Here is a 14,837-nt window from a genome sequence, read left to right on the forward strand (position 1 = left end):
TGATACCTCTCTCTTTACCCCCCACATGTAGATACACAGGCAGGTGTCGGGGTGTGAGGGTGGGGGGTCTGCTAAGCTGTTTCACCACCACTATTTGGATTTAAAAACTGGGATGGTTTATAACATGTCTGAGCAGCAAAGCTTTATCTGTGGTCATCTGTACGACTCCAAGAGATGGAGGTGATTCTTCAGCGAGAAAACATCTTACTGTCAAATAAAAAATGATAAATGCTAAGATAGGCTAAAGATTTATCCTTGTTGGCATCACATTTAAGTGATGGTAGATGAGAACATGGATGGTTAGGGTTAGGGTTAGGGTTAGGGTTAGGGTTAGTGCACACCAGGGCATATCAGGTGAGGGACTTAACATAGGGAAAGACAGATGTGTGCTAATGTCATTAAGTCTTTTTGGTCCAAACCCTATAAAGCATTACTTGCTGTACATGCTGTAGTTTTGTATGCTTGCATTGAAAATATTTAAGTCTGTTTACTCCACTTAATCTCCAATAGAATGAAAAGCATAATTTTGTAGAAAGAAGAAAAACGTTTTGAAGATGCTTGGTTCAGGCCAACGTGCAACGAAATTTAGCTCCAACTGTTCCTGAAATATCGTGTTAACAAGAATGGGACAGACCTGAGGTCATGGTGACCTTTGAACCTCAACACCAAAATCTGTCACTCTTGATTACAAGTGTGTGAAAGTGAAAGGGTCTGCCAATCTGAAGCCATTTGTAAAGACATTCCTAAGATGTCACACTCAAGAAGATAAACCCACTTGTCCAAATCTACTTTCTCCAAACCTTGCTTCTCACATATGAAGAATGCAGCAGGAGATTGTCCAAGTCAGACACGCTCACAACAACAAGAACAAGTGATCAGATAAAGGACGGTGGTCAGAACTTGCAGGAGGCAGGATTGAAAGTCATGGCTGAGTAACGCTTTCATGTATTTGCCCTTTACCCACTGCTGAGTTCACTTCATTGTTCACTACTGAGTCAGATAGTATGATCACGATTTCCACTGCCAAGCTCATCTTTCAGCAAACCCACATTTGACATGGACTTACACAAGTGCTTGTATGTCTGTGTGTGTGTGTGTGTGTGTGTGTGTGTGTGTTTGTGTGTGTGTGTGTGTGTGTTTGTGTATCTGTGTGTGGGGGGGGGGGGGCTGTGTCTGTGTAATTTGAGTGGTTACAGGTATGTTGTTGCTGCTGCTGCACACTGAGCCTAGAGGAGATATAAGGATATCAGGGGGTTGAGTGTGAAGGTGATGGAGACTAGTGAAATACCCACATGGACCCAGACACCACAGGCACCAGCATGGCTGAAGCGTTTGTGTGTGTGTGTGTGTGTGTGTCTGTGTGCGTGTGTGTGTGTGTGTGTGTGTAGATAAGGCACCTGGGGCCTTACAAATCTGATGAACTGATTAAAACAGAGTCTGCAGCAATTCTGGCGGTGCAGTTGTGCTTTGAGCAAAATTCTAACATCAGCATTCACTATGCTCTTCATTTGAGTTTAGCCTGTTGGAACGCCAATGTTAATACATGTTAATATTCCAGGTCTATGGTTTGAAATCCCTTTACTGGACACATTTAATGTTTAACTTGATTATATCACGAGTGGAAAACGTAGCCACTTGGAACAATGGAATATAGGATGTATCCTCTTGGGAACATGCATGTATGATTTCATGGCAATCCATCCCTTCATCATCAATCACAGAGATGAATGGATCATTTCCTTCACTATGAACTTTTCTATACGACCATCTGAAAGTACCAGCGTAAATGCACCAAAGACACAAGAACAAGTTGTAATGCTATCGGCCAAACCAACTCCGGAGATGGTCAAGGACGAATTGTGACGATACTGAATGTATAAATGCATTTTCATAGTCAATAAACATAAACACATATATGGGTAAATGCAAATAATCACATGTGACTGAAGTAGCTAGGCAGATAACAACCAATAGCCAGTAGATCCACAAAGATCCTCAGTCTTCAATTATGGACGTTGCACAGGATATATGAAAGCAAGCAAATAAAGCAATCTCACATACTATCTATTGTTTGAGGTGGGGGGGTTCTGGACCCACACAAGTGACAGGAGGACTTTCTCCATGTGCCCGTGTGTTAGTCTCTATTTTCTTCTCACGGTCAGAACATGCAGGTTAGATTTATTAGGGAATCCATATTGCTTGTAGGTGTGAATGTGAGTTTGAATGCTGGTTTGTCTTTATTTGTCAGTCCTGTAATAGGACTGGTGACCTGTCCGGGGTTTACCTCACCTCTCACACAATGTCAGCTGAGACTGCGTCCAGCCCCGTGCCACAGTTAAAGGACAGCTGATAATGGACGGATGAATGAATGCCATCACTGAAGCAATAGCAGTGTACTCTGTCAAAACCATGTTTGACAGTGTTTTATAACCACATCCTCGGTCATCATCCTCATTCAAACACAACACAACACACAGCGGCCTCATTACACTGCACTCATGCTCATGTGTTTTTTCATTCAGGGGTGTGTGCAGTGACCCCAACACACTCTTTCCACAATCCTGTCTGCCCCTCCCCCTCGCCCAAACCCCTACACACACACACACATACTCAATTCCATCTTCATTCACTCCCCCCCCCCCCCCCCCCCCCACTCTTATAGGAGTCACATCCCAGCATAAACAGCCTCAGCAAAAGTGACAGAAAGAGTGTATAACAATGTGATAGAATTTAAGAAGAACATCAGACCAGCATGAACTCTGTAAATATCTCAGAAGTAGACGAGAAATAAAATGTGTGCGCGGGCTCATCTCATTTAAATGAATGACTGACAACCTTATAACATGATTAAGTCCAGTAATCTTCAGTCTGGCGCCCCCATACACTTTCACTTGCAGCTTGTTAAAAACCGTGTGGGCTGTTTTTATGTGTTACATTGTAGGATCACATACTCCTCAAGCACTGACACAACTCCCCAACTTTTGTGCTGCTAAAACATCACTTCATTGTCGCTCAGAAGTTCACTAACATGAGCCTGAAAACAAACTTACATCCACAGTCGAACAAAACTCACAAGCATCTGCAGAAGGATATCCAGTGAACACCCTTTCCATCTTCCAGAAAATGCCCAGAAACAATTTTCTAGACGTTTTCCAGAGTTTGCCTTTCATATATGAAGAATGCGTTTCCCTGCTGTATTCTCCCATGGGTTCACGCAGACATTTTTCAGGACATTTATCTTTGGGGCAGGAAACGTTCAGGAAAATGTCTGAAGCAACTGACTCAAATAGTTGGAGATTGGCACAGCTCAGACTAGTTGGCCAATCAACTCTCCCTGGATTCAAAAGGAGGAGAGACTTCATGAGAGATGAGCTGCAAAGCTAGGAGCAGGCTAAAATAGCTGGCAAGCTTATGTTAAGTGTTTGTGAGCTTATCTTTGACAAACTAAAAATATGCTGAGAAAGGAACTGGTTTGTCTCTGGCTGTTGTGGTGAGACCCCGCTGGCATCGTCCAATGCCAAACAGCCCCTCCAGAAAATAGTCCGGATTTCAATACTTGCCTGGGAGTAGCTTAGGATATTTCACGCATGTTTAAAAAAATCTAAAAGAAAGAAAAAAGTGGAAAACACATCCAGGCGCTGTGTAAAGGACTCAAACTTGTTTTTTCACTCTCAATTTATGCAGAAGATCCTTTTCAAGAGCAATTTAAACAGCAGAAACAAACTTCTTCAAAAGCAAACCCTTCCTTGGAATTTTCCAGGCGTGGGTATTTAAACCATTTAAAAGTTTGTGAAACGATGAACCAGTCACACCCCAAATATTTCCAATATTTCGTTTCCAAACCATCTCAGTCGTTGCCTTCTAATCCGCCTGCTCACACCCTTTAACATCTGTCCATCTCAGAGCAGTGTGAGGCTGCGGCTCTTTACACAGTGGCTCTACAGGATCAGCATGGGGGCCAGGGGCTCTTTAGGCCTTCTGTTGTTGCCCTGAGGCAAGATCGTGACCTCTGACCTGCACACACAAACACACGCACACACATACACACACACACACACACACACACACACACAATCACTTACACACTCACACACGCAGCATGTGCAAGCATGCAGACATTAACAGAAGCGCAGAGTGTGCAAATAACCAGAATTTATATGGACACACACAAATATGCCCATGTGCGGATACACACCAGACAACAGAAGGCTGTGCAGCAACTGTGTAAGCTATGGATCGACACGCTGTCTGCAGCCTGTCCAACAACATCCACTGTGACAATCGCTCCCATAAAACTGAGCTAAAGAACCCGTTCCAGAGAATCCCTGCTCTCACACCTGACCCCAGCTCCTGCTTTCAGTCGTGCTGAGGAGAAAACAGCAGCTGAGAATGAGGTGACCGAGCTCTGAATCATCTCGTTCGTAACATCTCAACTCTCTCCCCCCTTCAGAGGAGACGAGAAACAGGCTTGGTAATGTACAAATAATGTGGAGAGAGAGAGAGAGGGAGAGGGAGAGAGAGAGAGAGAGAGAGAGAGAGAGAGAGAGAGAGAGAGAGTGACAGAAACAGCTGCCAGTCCCTGCAAAAACCCCTTTGGGACGTTGAGGTTCACTGCCCACGGCTGTGACTCAACTTCCTGCTTAAACGATCCGTTCAACGGGCATCGCAGAGGGCACTTAGGTCTTTATCAAACTGAAACATTTAGCGATAAGCCCCTTTCAACATCAGACCAACAGCAAAAGTGTATTTCAGGAAGGTTGAAAGTACAACCTCCATGTTTTCCTGTGTATTAGGAGGAGGAATGTGACTCCATCCTCACTTCACATGCATCTTTAAAATACCCTGAGCTCACCACCTGCCCCACGGCTGATCAATACATGAAGGGCGGTTTCCAGGCAGAGCTGAGGTAATGATTGGCCCTCAGGTCCAAAGTGAAGATGACACAGCCCTGACACCGTCCCTCCCCTGTTTCCTTTTAATCTCCTCCTTTTCTCCTTCCCCCTTATCCACTCATCCATCTATTGATTTGAGCATATAGATACTTACTCAGTTCTCGTATAACACTTTCAGTTGCTCTGTCTTTCCTGTCCTTGATGTCTTTCTTCAAAAATAGGCAATTACCACATGGTTCAGCTAAGTTCATGTGCATCATCCATCCATCTTTTCAGGTTTCCACATCTCAGTAAATGAGAGAACAAAGAGCAGAGACAGCGAATCATTTCTCACCAAATCACAAATAAACCCTGATGTGAACGTCTGCTAATTTCCGATTTAACATTCAAGTCATATTGACACGGATGTGGCTTAATAAAAACCCTGCAGCTCAGCCCTGACCAATATTGGGATAATTATTTGTAGGTTGACAGTCATGTTCCCTGTAGTTATGGTAATTCTCCTGGGTCTACTTCATGTCTACTTGTATTGACTTCAATGAGATGAAAAAGCTACTTAGATAATGTATTTATCGAAACATGGTGTATTTCTGTCTGCTCCAAAACGACCCGGACACCAACTAAAGGTTTTGATTAAACTTTGAGATCTATGACAGATTTGACACCATGTCCACAATTCACTTAAAACCTGATTCAGTTTAATCTCACATTCATCTGAGATAATTCAGCCCACAACTGATGGAGGAAATTAGAAAAGGGGCTCTTGCACACCACAGACATCCACAATAGATTCTCCCTGCCCATGTTTCCTGTCCTCTACTGTCCAATAACAGTACAATGCCAAAAAAGGAATCTTTAATGGATGCAACGGGAATATATATATAAATAGCTTTTGAATCAAACAAAAAGCCTCCACCATCTTTCGCAATTTCCTGTTTATTTTTTGGCTTTTATCGCCGATGTCAGGTCAGTATCAGTTCCCACTGAAGCTGCCGCCCGCTGATTGATTATCCTGCATCTTTATCAGCCCGATTGCCTTCAAATGCACACAAACACACACACGTGGGCACACTTACACACACTCGAGGGCACACATTCTCCCTCTCTCTCTCACACACACACACACTCACACACACACACACAGATCTTTAATCAAAGGGACGGCCTGCCATGATTTATTCATCCCTGCAGCTCCCGTTCCCATCTGACCCTCTCCCCCTCCCCCACACACACACATCATACGATATTCATAGTCTTGTCAAGGTAATGCATTAACAGCTACTTTATCAAGCAACAGGGAAAGCAAGCGGCACTAGCACGAGCAATTCACACCAAACATAACGATTAGCTGCTCCGATAACGCAGCGAGACGCCGGCTGACATCGTGACATTCTCAGATGACCCCGTGTGTTCATCCCCTGAAGTGAAGATGCAGAATCTCACAGCTTCTCCTATCCGCTGCCAAACTTTGTCTCTGCATCTCCATCAGGTCTGAGTTGCATGTTTCCCCCTGACTCTGCAGATTGTCCCTTTCACTCCGGGGAACACGTGGTCCGCAGAGTAATATCCCTGAAAGCTCGGGGCCAGGCAGCGCTGCTCCCCATCGAGCTTTTGTCCAAACCGAGGCAGTGGAGGAATGGGAGAATGCTAAATAGACAGAGAGTAAGTGGGAGGTAGTAAAGAGCATTAACCGTGTGTGTGTCTGTGTGTGTCTGTGTGTATGTGTGTGTGTGTGTGTGTGTGTGTGTGTGTGTGTGTGTGTGTGTGTGTGTGTGTGTGTGTGTGTGTGTGTGTGTGCGTATACTAGACTGTAAAGCCCATGCTATATACCCTTTGCTCTCTCTGATTTCTCAAGCGCTGCGACAGGGTGAGTTCCTACATTTACGAGGCTTTCACTTGAATGGCCTGAGACATTTAGCAACAAGAGTTACTGTGGGACAAGATGAAGAGAGAGAGAGAGAGAGAGAGAGAGAGAGAGAGAGAGAGAGAGAGAGAGAGAGAGAGAGAGAGAGAGAGAGAGAGAGAAAGTCATGAATTGAATTAGGGAGGAGGAAAGGGGAAGGTTCATTCTCAACTGTTAAGCCGGGGGCTTAAAAAGTTCCTTTATCTTGCCATTTTAATGGAAATCAACAGAAATTCTTCTTTGTGATATGAATGTGAGACGAAGTTATGCTGTGTTCCATTTAAACACAATTATAGATGTGTGCATATGTAAAATGTAGGGTCCAGAGGATATTGAGTTTGTCCTTTCATCCATCTCCAAGAAAATGGAAACTATTGCTTCAATACAAAAACATGTTATCTTTAAGTGTCAATAGGAGTACTGCTGTGTGTCTTATCTTTTGCATTTCACTTCACCTTCAATCTCTGTAGCCTTTCAGAGGTCGTCTGAACATGACTTCCATGCACCACTCTTGTGTTTTAAGCTGTGTTCATCAAGCCTCTGGTTCAATAAGAGGATTTGTTCAGCTTCAGAAACCCCATGCTCGATTCTCACTCTGCCAGTGAGACCGAACTGCAGACTCGATGTCTGGGCTCAGCTACCTGCGGCCCTGCTACCAGTGAGACGATTCTGGCTCAGAAAGAAAAACCAGGTCCAGAGTAAACATGAACCTGGCTGCAAACCTGAGACTTTCTATCTAATCTTTGATAGCAACGCAGCAAGTTCTAGGTCTACTGACGCATTGATAAATCGAGGTCTGACAATACTGTCAATGACACGTAACATGCGGGAACCAAAAAAGACAAAATCATTTTTTTAATGTCTGAATTTGCCTCAGAAAGAAATATTAAGGGAAAGAGACAAGAACCAACCCATTAGGTTTCTCTCAAGGCGAAAAGAAACAACAACAGATGATTTGTGTCCTCCATCACAGCAGACCTGCCTTCCCCCACCTTTGTCGATGCACTCTCATACAGAACCTTTACATTAAATCACAAGTTCAATTTAAAGAAAGACAAGGAAATGGAAAAGCTGGAGCTTTTCCAGCCAGTAAGAGTATGTTGGATACAGTATGATTTACACGGCCGCTGCATTGACCTACACATTTATATCTGCAGAATGCTTCATGCTTTATCATCCTGCCATGGGGCTGTGGTATGTTGAGTCAGGACATTAAAGCCTGTCGTACTATCTGCTTATAGTGAGTATCTGTGTTTTCAGGCAGAAGAGCAGGGTGCTTCTAAGGACCACTGCGGTCCTGACTAAAATATTTCAACAAATATTAAATGAATTACCTTGAATTTCCTCACAGCGATGATGCCCAGAGGCTGAATCTGACTGACCTTTCATCTAGTTGGAAGTTTTTTGTATAATATCTTGAAAACTATTTGAGTTACAGTAAAACTTGATGTGGCGAACTTTTTTTGATATCTTTATGATATACCGTTATTTGTCCAATATTTTGGGTTTATTACCAAATACCATCAACGTTAATGACTTATCAGGTTTACTAATTCAGGACAAAGATGTCAAGAGTGTTTGTGGAGATAAGAGCTGACACATGTGTCTGTGTGTTTTCAAGAAAATCACGTGATCTATGCAGCAGAGTTAATACGTCACTTCCTGCCTCTGCCTGCTGCACCTGCCTGCTCCACCTCTCACCTGGATAACGTGGAGGATTTGATGCTGTTGTGAACGCATCTGCGCAGAGAACCTAACCATGTGTTGTGCGTATGTGAAAGGCAAACTCTTGGTAAACTCCATAGACACTTCAACTTGTGGATTTTACCCACAGGACATGTCTGAAAACGGCTTAACGCTGCTCTTAAGACCTGCTACTGCCCACGATGCAGGAGAAAAATACTTCCTAGATGGTCCAGGTCAGACAACAAATCATTCTCAACCAATTTAGATTTTTTAATCTGATTTTCCTGAACCCAGTACACAACATCCATCTGGCTACAGGAGCCCTTTGGCTCAAACCTGCGGAATATGCCTTTTACTTGGCAGAAATCGAGTTTGGGTCACGTTGCCTCCACAAATAAACCGCTCCAGCATTTGTTTTTGACTGTACACTAACTGTAAAGGGTCGGAGTGCAGCTGCTTGATTTCGTCCACACCCTAGTAGATTTGCACAAACTCTACGTGACAAGCAGGAAAACAAACCAGAGTCTGGTTCAAATGAACAACACCGGTAAGACAATCTGCTTTGAAGTGAAAATGTAAGCACAACATGAACATATACAGCGTTTATCCATTGCCACCACAACTTATTCTCCTTTTTCATTAGTGGTCGTATATAAACCGGTATTCTCCTGTTATACGTTATCTGGCTGATTTACGACAGAACAGAAAAAAACATGCAGAAGCTGTGTTAAGGAACACTGGCAGATGAGGGATTAAGGTCATGGGGGCTTCCTGTCTTCACCCGGCAATGAAACTATTCGTGGAAGCACGTCTCACAGCAATACAAATAGCAGACCCCCACATAACTCAGACTCAAATACCCTCTCATCCCAGCCTCTGTCTGGCATCAGCAGTAGCACAAGAAGCCCCCTGAGTTCAGCTTTGGGCCTCAGCTGCGGGACGACAACAACGGAGATGGAGAAAACAGAACGTTTGCAGGAGTCTGAGTTGCCAGATCAAGGCTCTGTGTGTGGCATACCCCGACTTCCTCCTGACATGTCGCTGAGCGGGATCTCCTTACTGGACGTCAATCATCGTGAGATCCTTGTGTCATGAGGGTTGACCTTTGCCCGGGTCTTTGGTGCCATATTGAAAAGGAAGTGGAGGGAATGGAAACAACTACAATCCTGTACTGAGCAGATACTGTAAAGCTGAACAAAGACACTCATTCCGTAGACCTGCCATATCTGTTCTTGTAGTTGACTCTTTCCGTTTCCGGATGCTGTGTAGCTTTGCTTTGAAGAAATAAACTTAACTTCTCTGAGGCTTAAGTATGATGGAGTATAGGGGTCGTATTGAAGGAAAGAAAGGGAGATATCAAGAATAAAGTAAAGTTGTAATGTTACAAGAATAATGTGTAGTCTCATGAGAATTAAGTTGTGATTTAGTGAAGGAAAAAAAGCCATATTTGAAGAAAAATCTGAAATAACTAGCATGAATTCCCTAATATTCTGACTTTCCTCTCTAAAATAGCACATATCCCAAAATTACAAAAAGTGTTCTCGTATTATTATGACATTATTCTTCCCCTTGAAGAGGCTCTACTATACTGTCCTACTTGAGAAACCAGCCTCAAACCCAAAGAGTGTGTAACTCTACAGGAGCGACCATATGACTAAGCTGATCCGTACGAGCACTTTAACAATAACAGGCTGCGTGATACAATCGTGAGTCAGCACAGGACAGCACATCAAAGCACATAGATCCTTTTCACCCTCGAATCCGGTGGCGTGACACAATAACGCGACATAGTGTGGCCACCGGCGACAGTAACACAAGCCTCCAAGATACAAAGAGAGGATGAGTCCACAGCGTCTGATTACAGCAGGTTTCGGGCAAATTGTCTCATGACCGTATATCAGAGGAGATGTGAGCAGAGATGATGGGACCACCTTGGAAACTAAACTCTGGTCTGAGCTGCAATAGCACAGAGAGGGTACTATCATAATGCTTAATGGAAAATGTATTATTCAGAGAGGAAACATAATTGCTCTGTTGCACTACCTGAATAATACATTATCTGAAAACGTAACAACAGAAACTCCGAATATTCTGCACTCCAAATTGTCCGTCTATTTTTAACGGGGATTTGGGGGTTTGAGGGGCCTGCAAATTTTTGATTCTATATAAGTGGTTGTTTTATAATCTATAATCCTTATTTCACTCACTATATACATTTTTGAGGTAATTTAAGCCCAAAATAAATGAATAAATGAAAAATAACCTATTTGAGTCATCGACAACTTTTTTTGTATAAAATTAAAAATATGAAAAGTACTATGACAATGTGAAAGGGACTTGTTTATGGTGAGGAATCTAGAAAATGATTTTCAGCTAACTGTCAACCTACTATTCTTTAGACTTTCATGTTGTTTTCAAATGCATCATGAAGCAGTTTTCACTGAACTAGCACTAAAAATCTACTGTTCATTATGTCTCAGCACCAAACAACAGACTGTCAGAGGTAGCAACTATCGCAGGTGAACGAAATGGAGCATGTAGAATCTAAAGATTCAGAAATACTCCTCAGTGGCTGGTGGAGACCAAAAATAGAGCTAAAATAGGCTGAATATTGGACTTAAATTCACAGAGCAACCAGAGGGATGTATTTATAATGATACTGGATATGTAATTAAAAGCATTTTCTAATTTTCCACTTCAACTTATAAGGTAGTGATTTATTGGTATGTGTTTAAAACTCTTAACTGCTGCTCCCAGATAAACATAAAGTAAGTTAGAGCTTATCGTGTGTTCCTCTATCGACTGAGAGCACATTCTACTTGTACATTTAAGGCAAATCAGACTATTTCTGAATGAAATTAACTGAATCACAAAAGTGAAAAGGGAAAAGGGGTTTTCCTTGATCATGAGAAATTGAGATTGAGATTCATATTTTTACAGAGCAACAACTTTCAAGTTGGAAAAGGGGAATATTTACAGTTAATCAAATGAATAAAATGTTAGGAATGAAAAAAGTTTTTCAAATGTCAAATGTTTTCTGGGTTGGGGGCACAATGAGCCATGACCTCAGTATTTCTACAGCAAGTCATGTACATATCCAGAAGGTGTGATGTCACAGCGTGCTGGAAGCAGCATTATTCACACCACTCTCTTCCAGTAGGTGCATCACATCAGCACATCGGGTTAGACTCATTTATGCACCATCTCCTGGCACTCTCAGCTCCTCTGATGCAGCGTGGGCCCTTTCTCTGCTGCACTTTGGAAGAGGCTGCAGCAGAGAGTGATACAACACTAACAGCTCCTGGTGAGTTTTTTAAATAAGTTCCAGGAATGCTGCTGGACGATGAGCAGCAGGTTTCAGAGCGGTGACACGACTCTCACTGACCGACTGTGTGACTGCTGATGTCATTCCCCCGGTCACCAGGCGACAGGGTGACTGCAGCCGTGGTTAAACTGAGGAGCCGACTGTTAAATGTGGAGCTCTAAAACAGGGACCTGTAGTCAACTAACTCCCCTTCTGCTTTGAGTTATACCACGCACCAGTGTTGCTTTTGTTTTACTGACAGGTGGAAATACCTCTGTGCATTTTGGGTAAATTTAAGTAACTTTATATTTATTCAGCACCACATTTCAAAGGGAAACATTGTACTTCAAACACTTATATTACAACTACTATTACTAGTTAGTGTGCAGTTACAGATTTTACACAATAATATAATTTTTTATCAAATTAAATATCATAATTATATATAATAAGTGATTTTATTTAAGTGATAATCAATTTAAGTGATAATCTATAGTTTAATACTCACTAGGGCCATTTTGTCTGTTTGTTACTCTAATGGAATGTTTTATATTTTAGTGCTAAAGGATCAGACAATTTCTTCCATCAGTGGTGAGAATTATATACATATATTTTTTTACAATCTGTACCTATGCAATGGCTTGATGCCTCACGTGTGATGCTTATTGTCTTCTCTTCTGAAGGTTAATAATATTGAGCTTTTGGGGTTTATAGGGATGTGCATGATAACCAAGTGAAGTTGAAGTGAAAAAAGCATGTTTTTGAGAGAAAGCATTTTGAATTACAAAATAATTCTCCATAGAACTTAGTCTGAAATATCTCAATATTTGAGGTTAAATAAGGTTGACCTCTTGTTTTCAGGCTCGCAGTAAACACTTCCAAACATTTACAAGCAAACCTATTGTTATGACTTATTCCTAATTTCTGGAGGACTTGTTCCAGTCCCACTGAAAAACACATGAAAATAGCTGTTGGCGAATAGCAGATCAGAGAACAGGGGACGGTCACATGGACAAGCGAACACACATGCACCAGTCAGCCAACACAAACACACACACACAGTGGGACACTTTAGAGTCTCCTCTCTTTGACCCATCTGAGGATCTTCAGCATCTTCACCTGAGCTGCTCTGGGACGATCACACACCTTTTTCTCCCTTTTACCGAAATCACTGCCTCTCCGGCTGACTCAGCAGAGCTCCTCTCATCCACTTACTGTAAATCATCATCTATTAACTCAGAGCTGAGGCTGCTCTCTCTCTCTCTGGACGTGGCTCACATAAACATGCTAAAACTCCTGCATCCCGCTCAGAGTTACGACTGTGGCAGGGACTGAGCAGGTCCCAGGATTGGTGCAGCACAGAAATGCTGACTGTAGTGGCCACACAGCTCAAACAAAACCTGCTTTTACAAGGAAAATTCATGTGTGTGGGATCATTTTGTATTGTTGGTGAAGGAGCAGGTGCAGATACACAATATCACACATTTAAAGTGAGTGTGTAACCACAAAAAGTCAGAAAATCACACATGGACACACACTCAAAGCCTGATCATCACTCACCAGCTCTGAGGCGTAGGGGTAAGCTGCTGGTGGAGGGCTAGAGAGAAACCAAAGAAGGTGCCGTGGTCTCCCAACTTGTGCAGAGTGTGGGTAGTATCCAGGTTGAACCCCCGCACTTGGCTTGTGAGGGTCAGCAGCAGCCAGAGGAGGGCAGTCCAGCCATGTGAGGGGCAAGATGAGAGGGAGACGGTGTTCCCACGTCCCACCGGTGCTGCCATAGCCGGGTGCAGGTCCTTCAGCAAAGCAAAGTTCAGCTCAAGAGGAAGCACAAAGGGGAAATAAGGGGGCAAATCCTGTGTGAGTGTCCTTTCCCTCCTTCCCTCTCCCTCGTTTCCAGTCCTCCCTCGCTCGGCCGTGCTGGCTCTCCGCTCCGGTTGCTGCTGTCAGTCTGGAGAGCAGGCTGTGAAAATGTGGCTGCTGCTCGTCTGTGTGTGAGTGTGATTCTCCCAGTGCATGTGCGCCTCCCCCCCTCCTCTCTGCTCCCAGGGAGACAGAGGACAAGTGCCTTGAATAGCCCGCTCACTCCTCCTCCCCCCTCCCCTCTCTCTTTCAGCCTCCCCCACCCTCCATCCCTCCCTCCCCTTCTCTCAGCTGACATCAACACTCAAGGGACTGCTGCCAAAATACCAGGCAAGGTTGTCAAGATACTTGGAGGCTATTGAATAAAGAGGAGGGAGAGAGCAGACTGTTTTATCTGTGGAGTTCACACGGTTCCAAACCGAGAAGCTCCTTCCGAGGCCGCACGGCGCCGCAGGTGCTCGTGGGGGAGAAACACTGAGGGACAAACCTGGAAGTTAAAAAAGCAACTGAATAGAAGGGTTGTGTTTTGTACTGCAGGACTCTGGAGCTTGAAAGGCCTGATATCTGACTTCTGGTGGCAGCGATCTGGAATGAATGTGGGAGACAAAAGGGCCCGAAATGTGCACAGTGACCCAGGAAACTTTATTACGGGCCTTTTCTGTGAAGGCAGAGGGGGAGAAACGGATGAGCAGTGACAGAGCGAGGTTTAGACAGACATAATCAGGAAGATTGCAGGATTATGATACAGCAATATCATCTGATCTGATCTGATATGATGTGTCTTGTCTTAGATAATAGCTCAAACAGCAGAATACCAGACTCTCTGCATTGTCTCCATGAGCTTCACCCACAGCTGCTCCGGTTTAACCAGCTGATTCTTTTTTGTTTCTCTCGAGTCGGTCTGTGCGCAGCTGTCAGTGAGTCACCTCAACTGTCCCACACTATAAACCTCACACTCAACAGTTGCACTGACACAAACAGGTGAAATGTTTAGTGTACAGGGTTTTCAGGAGGGTCTATTTCCTCTAGCTTCTGGTAACTCTCTTAAAAACGAGCTGACTGTGGTTTGAGGTCGTCGAGGGGGATGTGACTTGAGGCTTTTGGGATTTCACACCAAAAAAAAAGATAATGATCGCCAGACAAACCTATGGTGAAAACAATCACAAGAGCCTGCCACATTGTCATAGAAGTA

General features: G+C 43.5%; 1 protein-coding gene across 1 annotated transcript in view; it reads right to left on the bottom strand.

Moving 5' to 3' along the window:
• itga7 (integrin, alpha 7) overlaps nucleotides 1–13,845 on the bottom strand; it is a 36,905-nt gene extending 23,060 nt beyond the window's left edge. Inside the window, exon 1 of the mRNA XM_053442924.1 lies at nucleotides 13,346–13,845. Coding sequence (XP_053298899.1) covers nucleotides 13,346–13,563 — 218 coding nt within the window. The 5' untranslated portion in view covers nucleotides 13,564–13,845. The remainder of the gene's footprint in view (nucleotides 1–13,345) is intronic.
• Between the last annotated feature and the right edge of the window lie 992 nt (nucleotides 13,846–14,837).

Source organism: Pleuronectes platessa, chromosome 2 (assembly GCF_947347685.1).
Source record: "Pleuronectes platessa chromosome 2, fPlePla1.1, whole genome shotgun sequence".
In the NCBI taxonomy this organism is placed as follows: Eukaryota; Metazoa; Chordata; class Actinopteri; order Pleuronectiformes; family Pleuronectidae; genus Pleuronectes; species Pleuronectes platessa.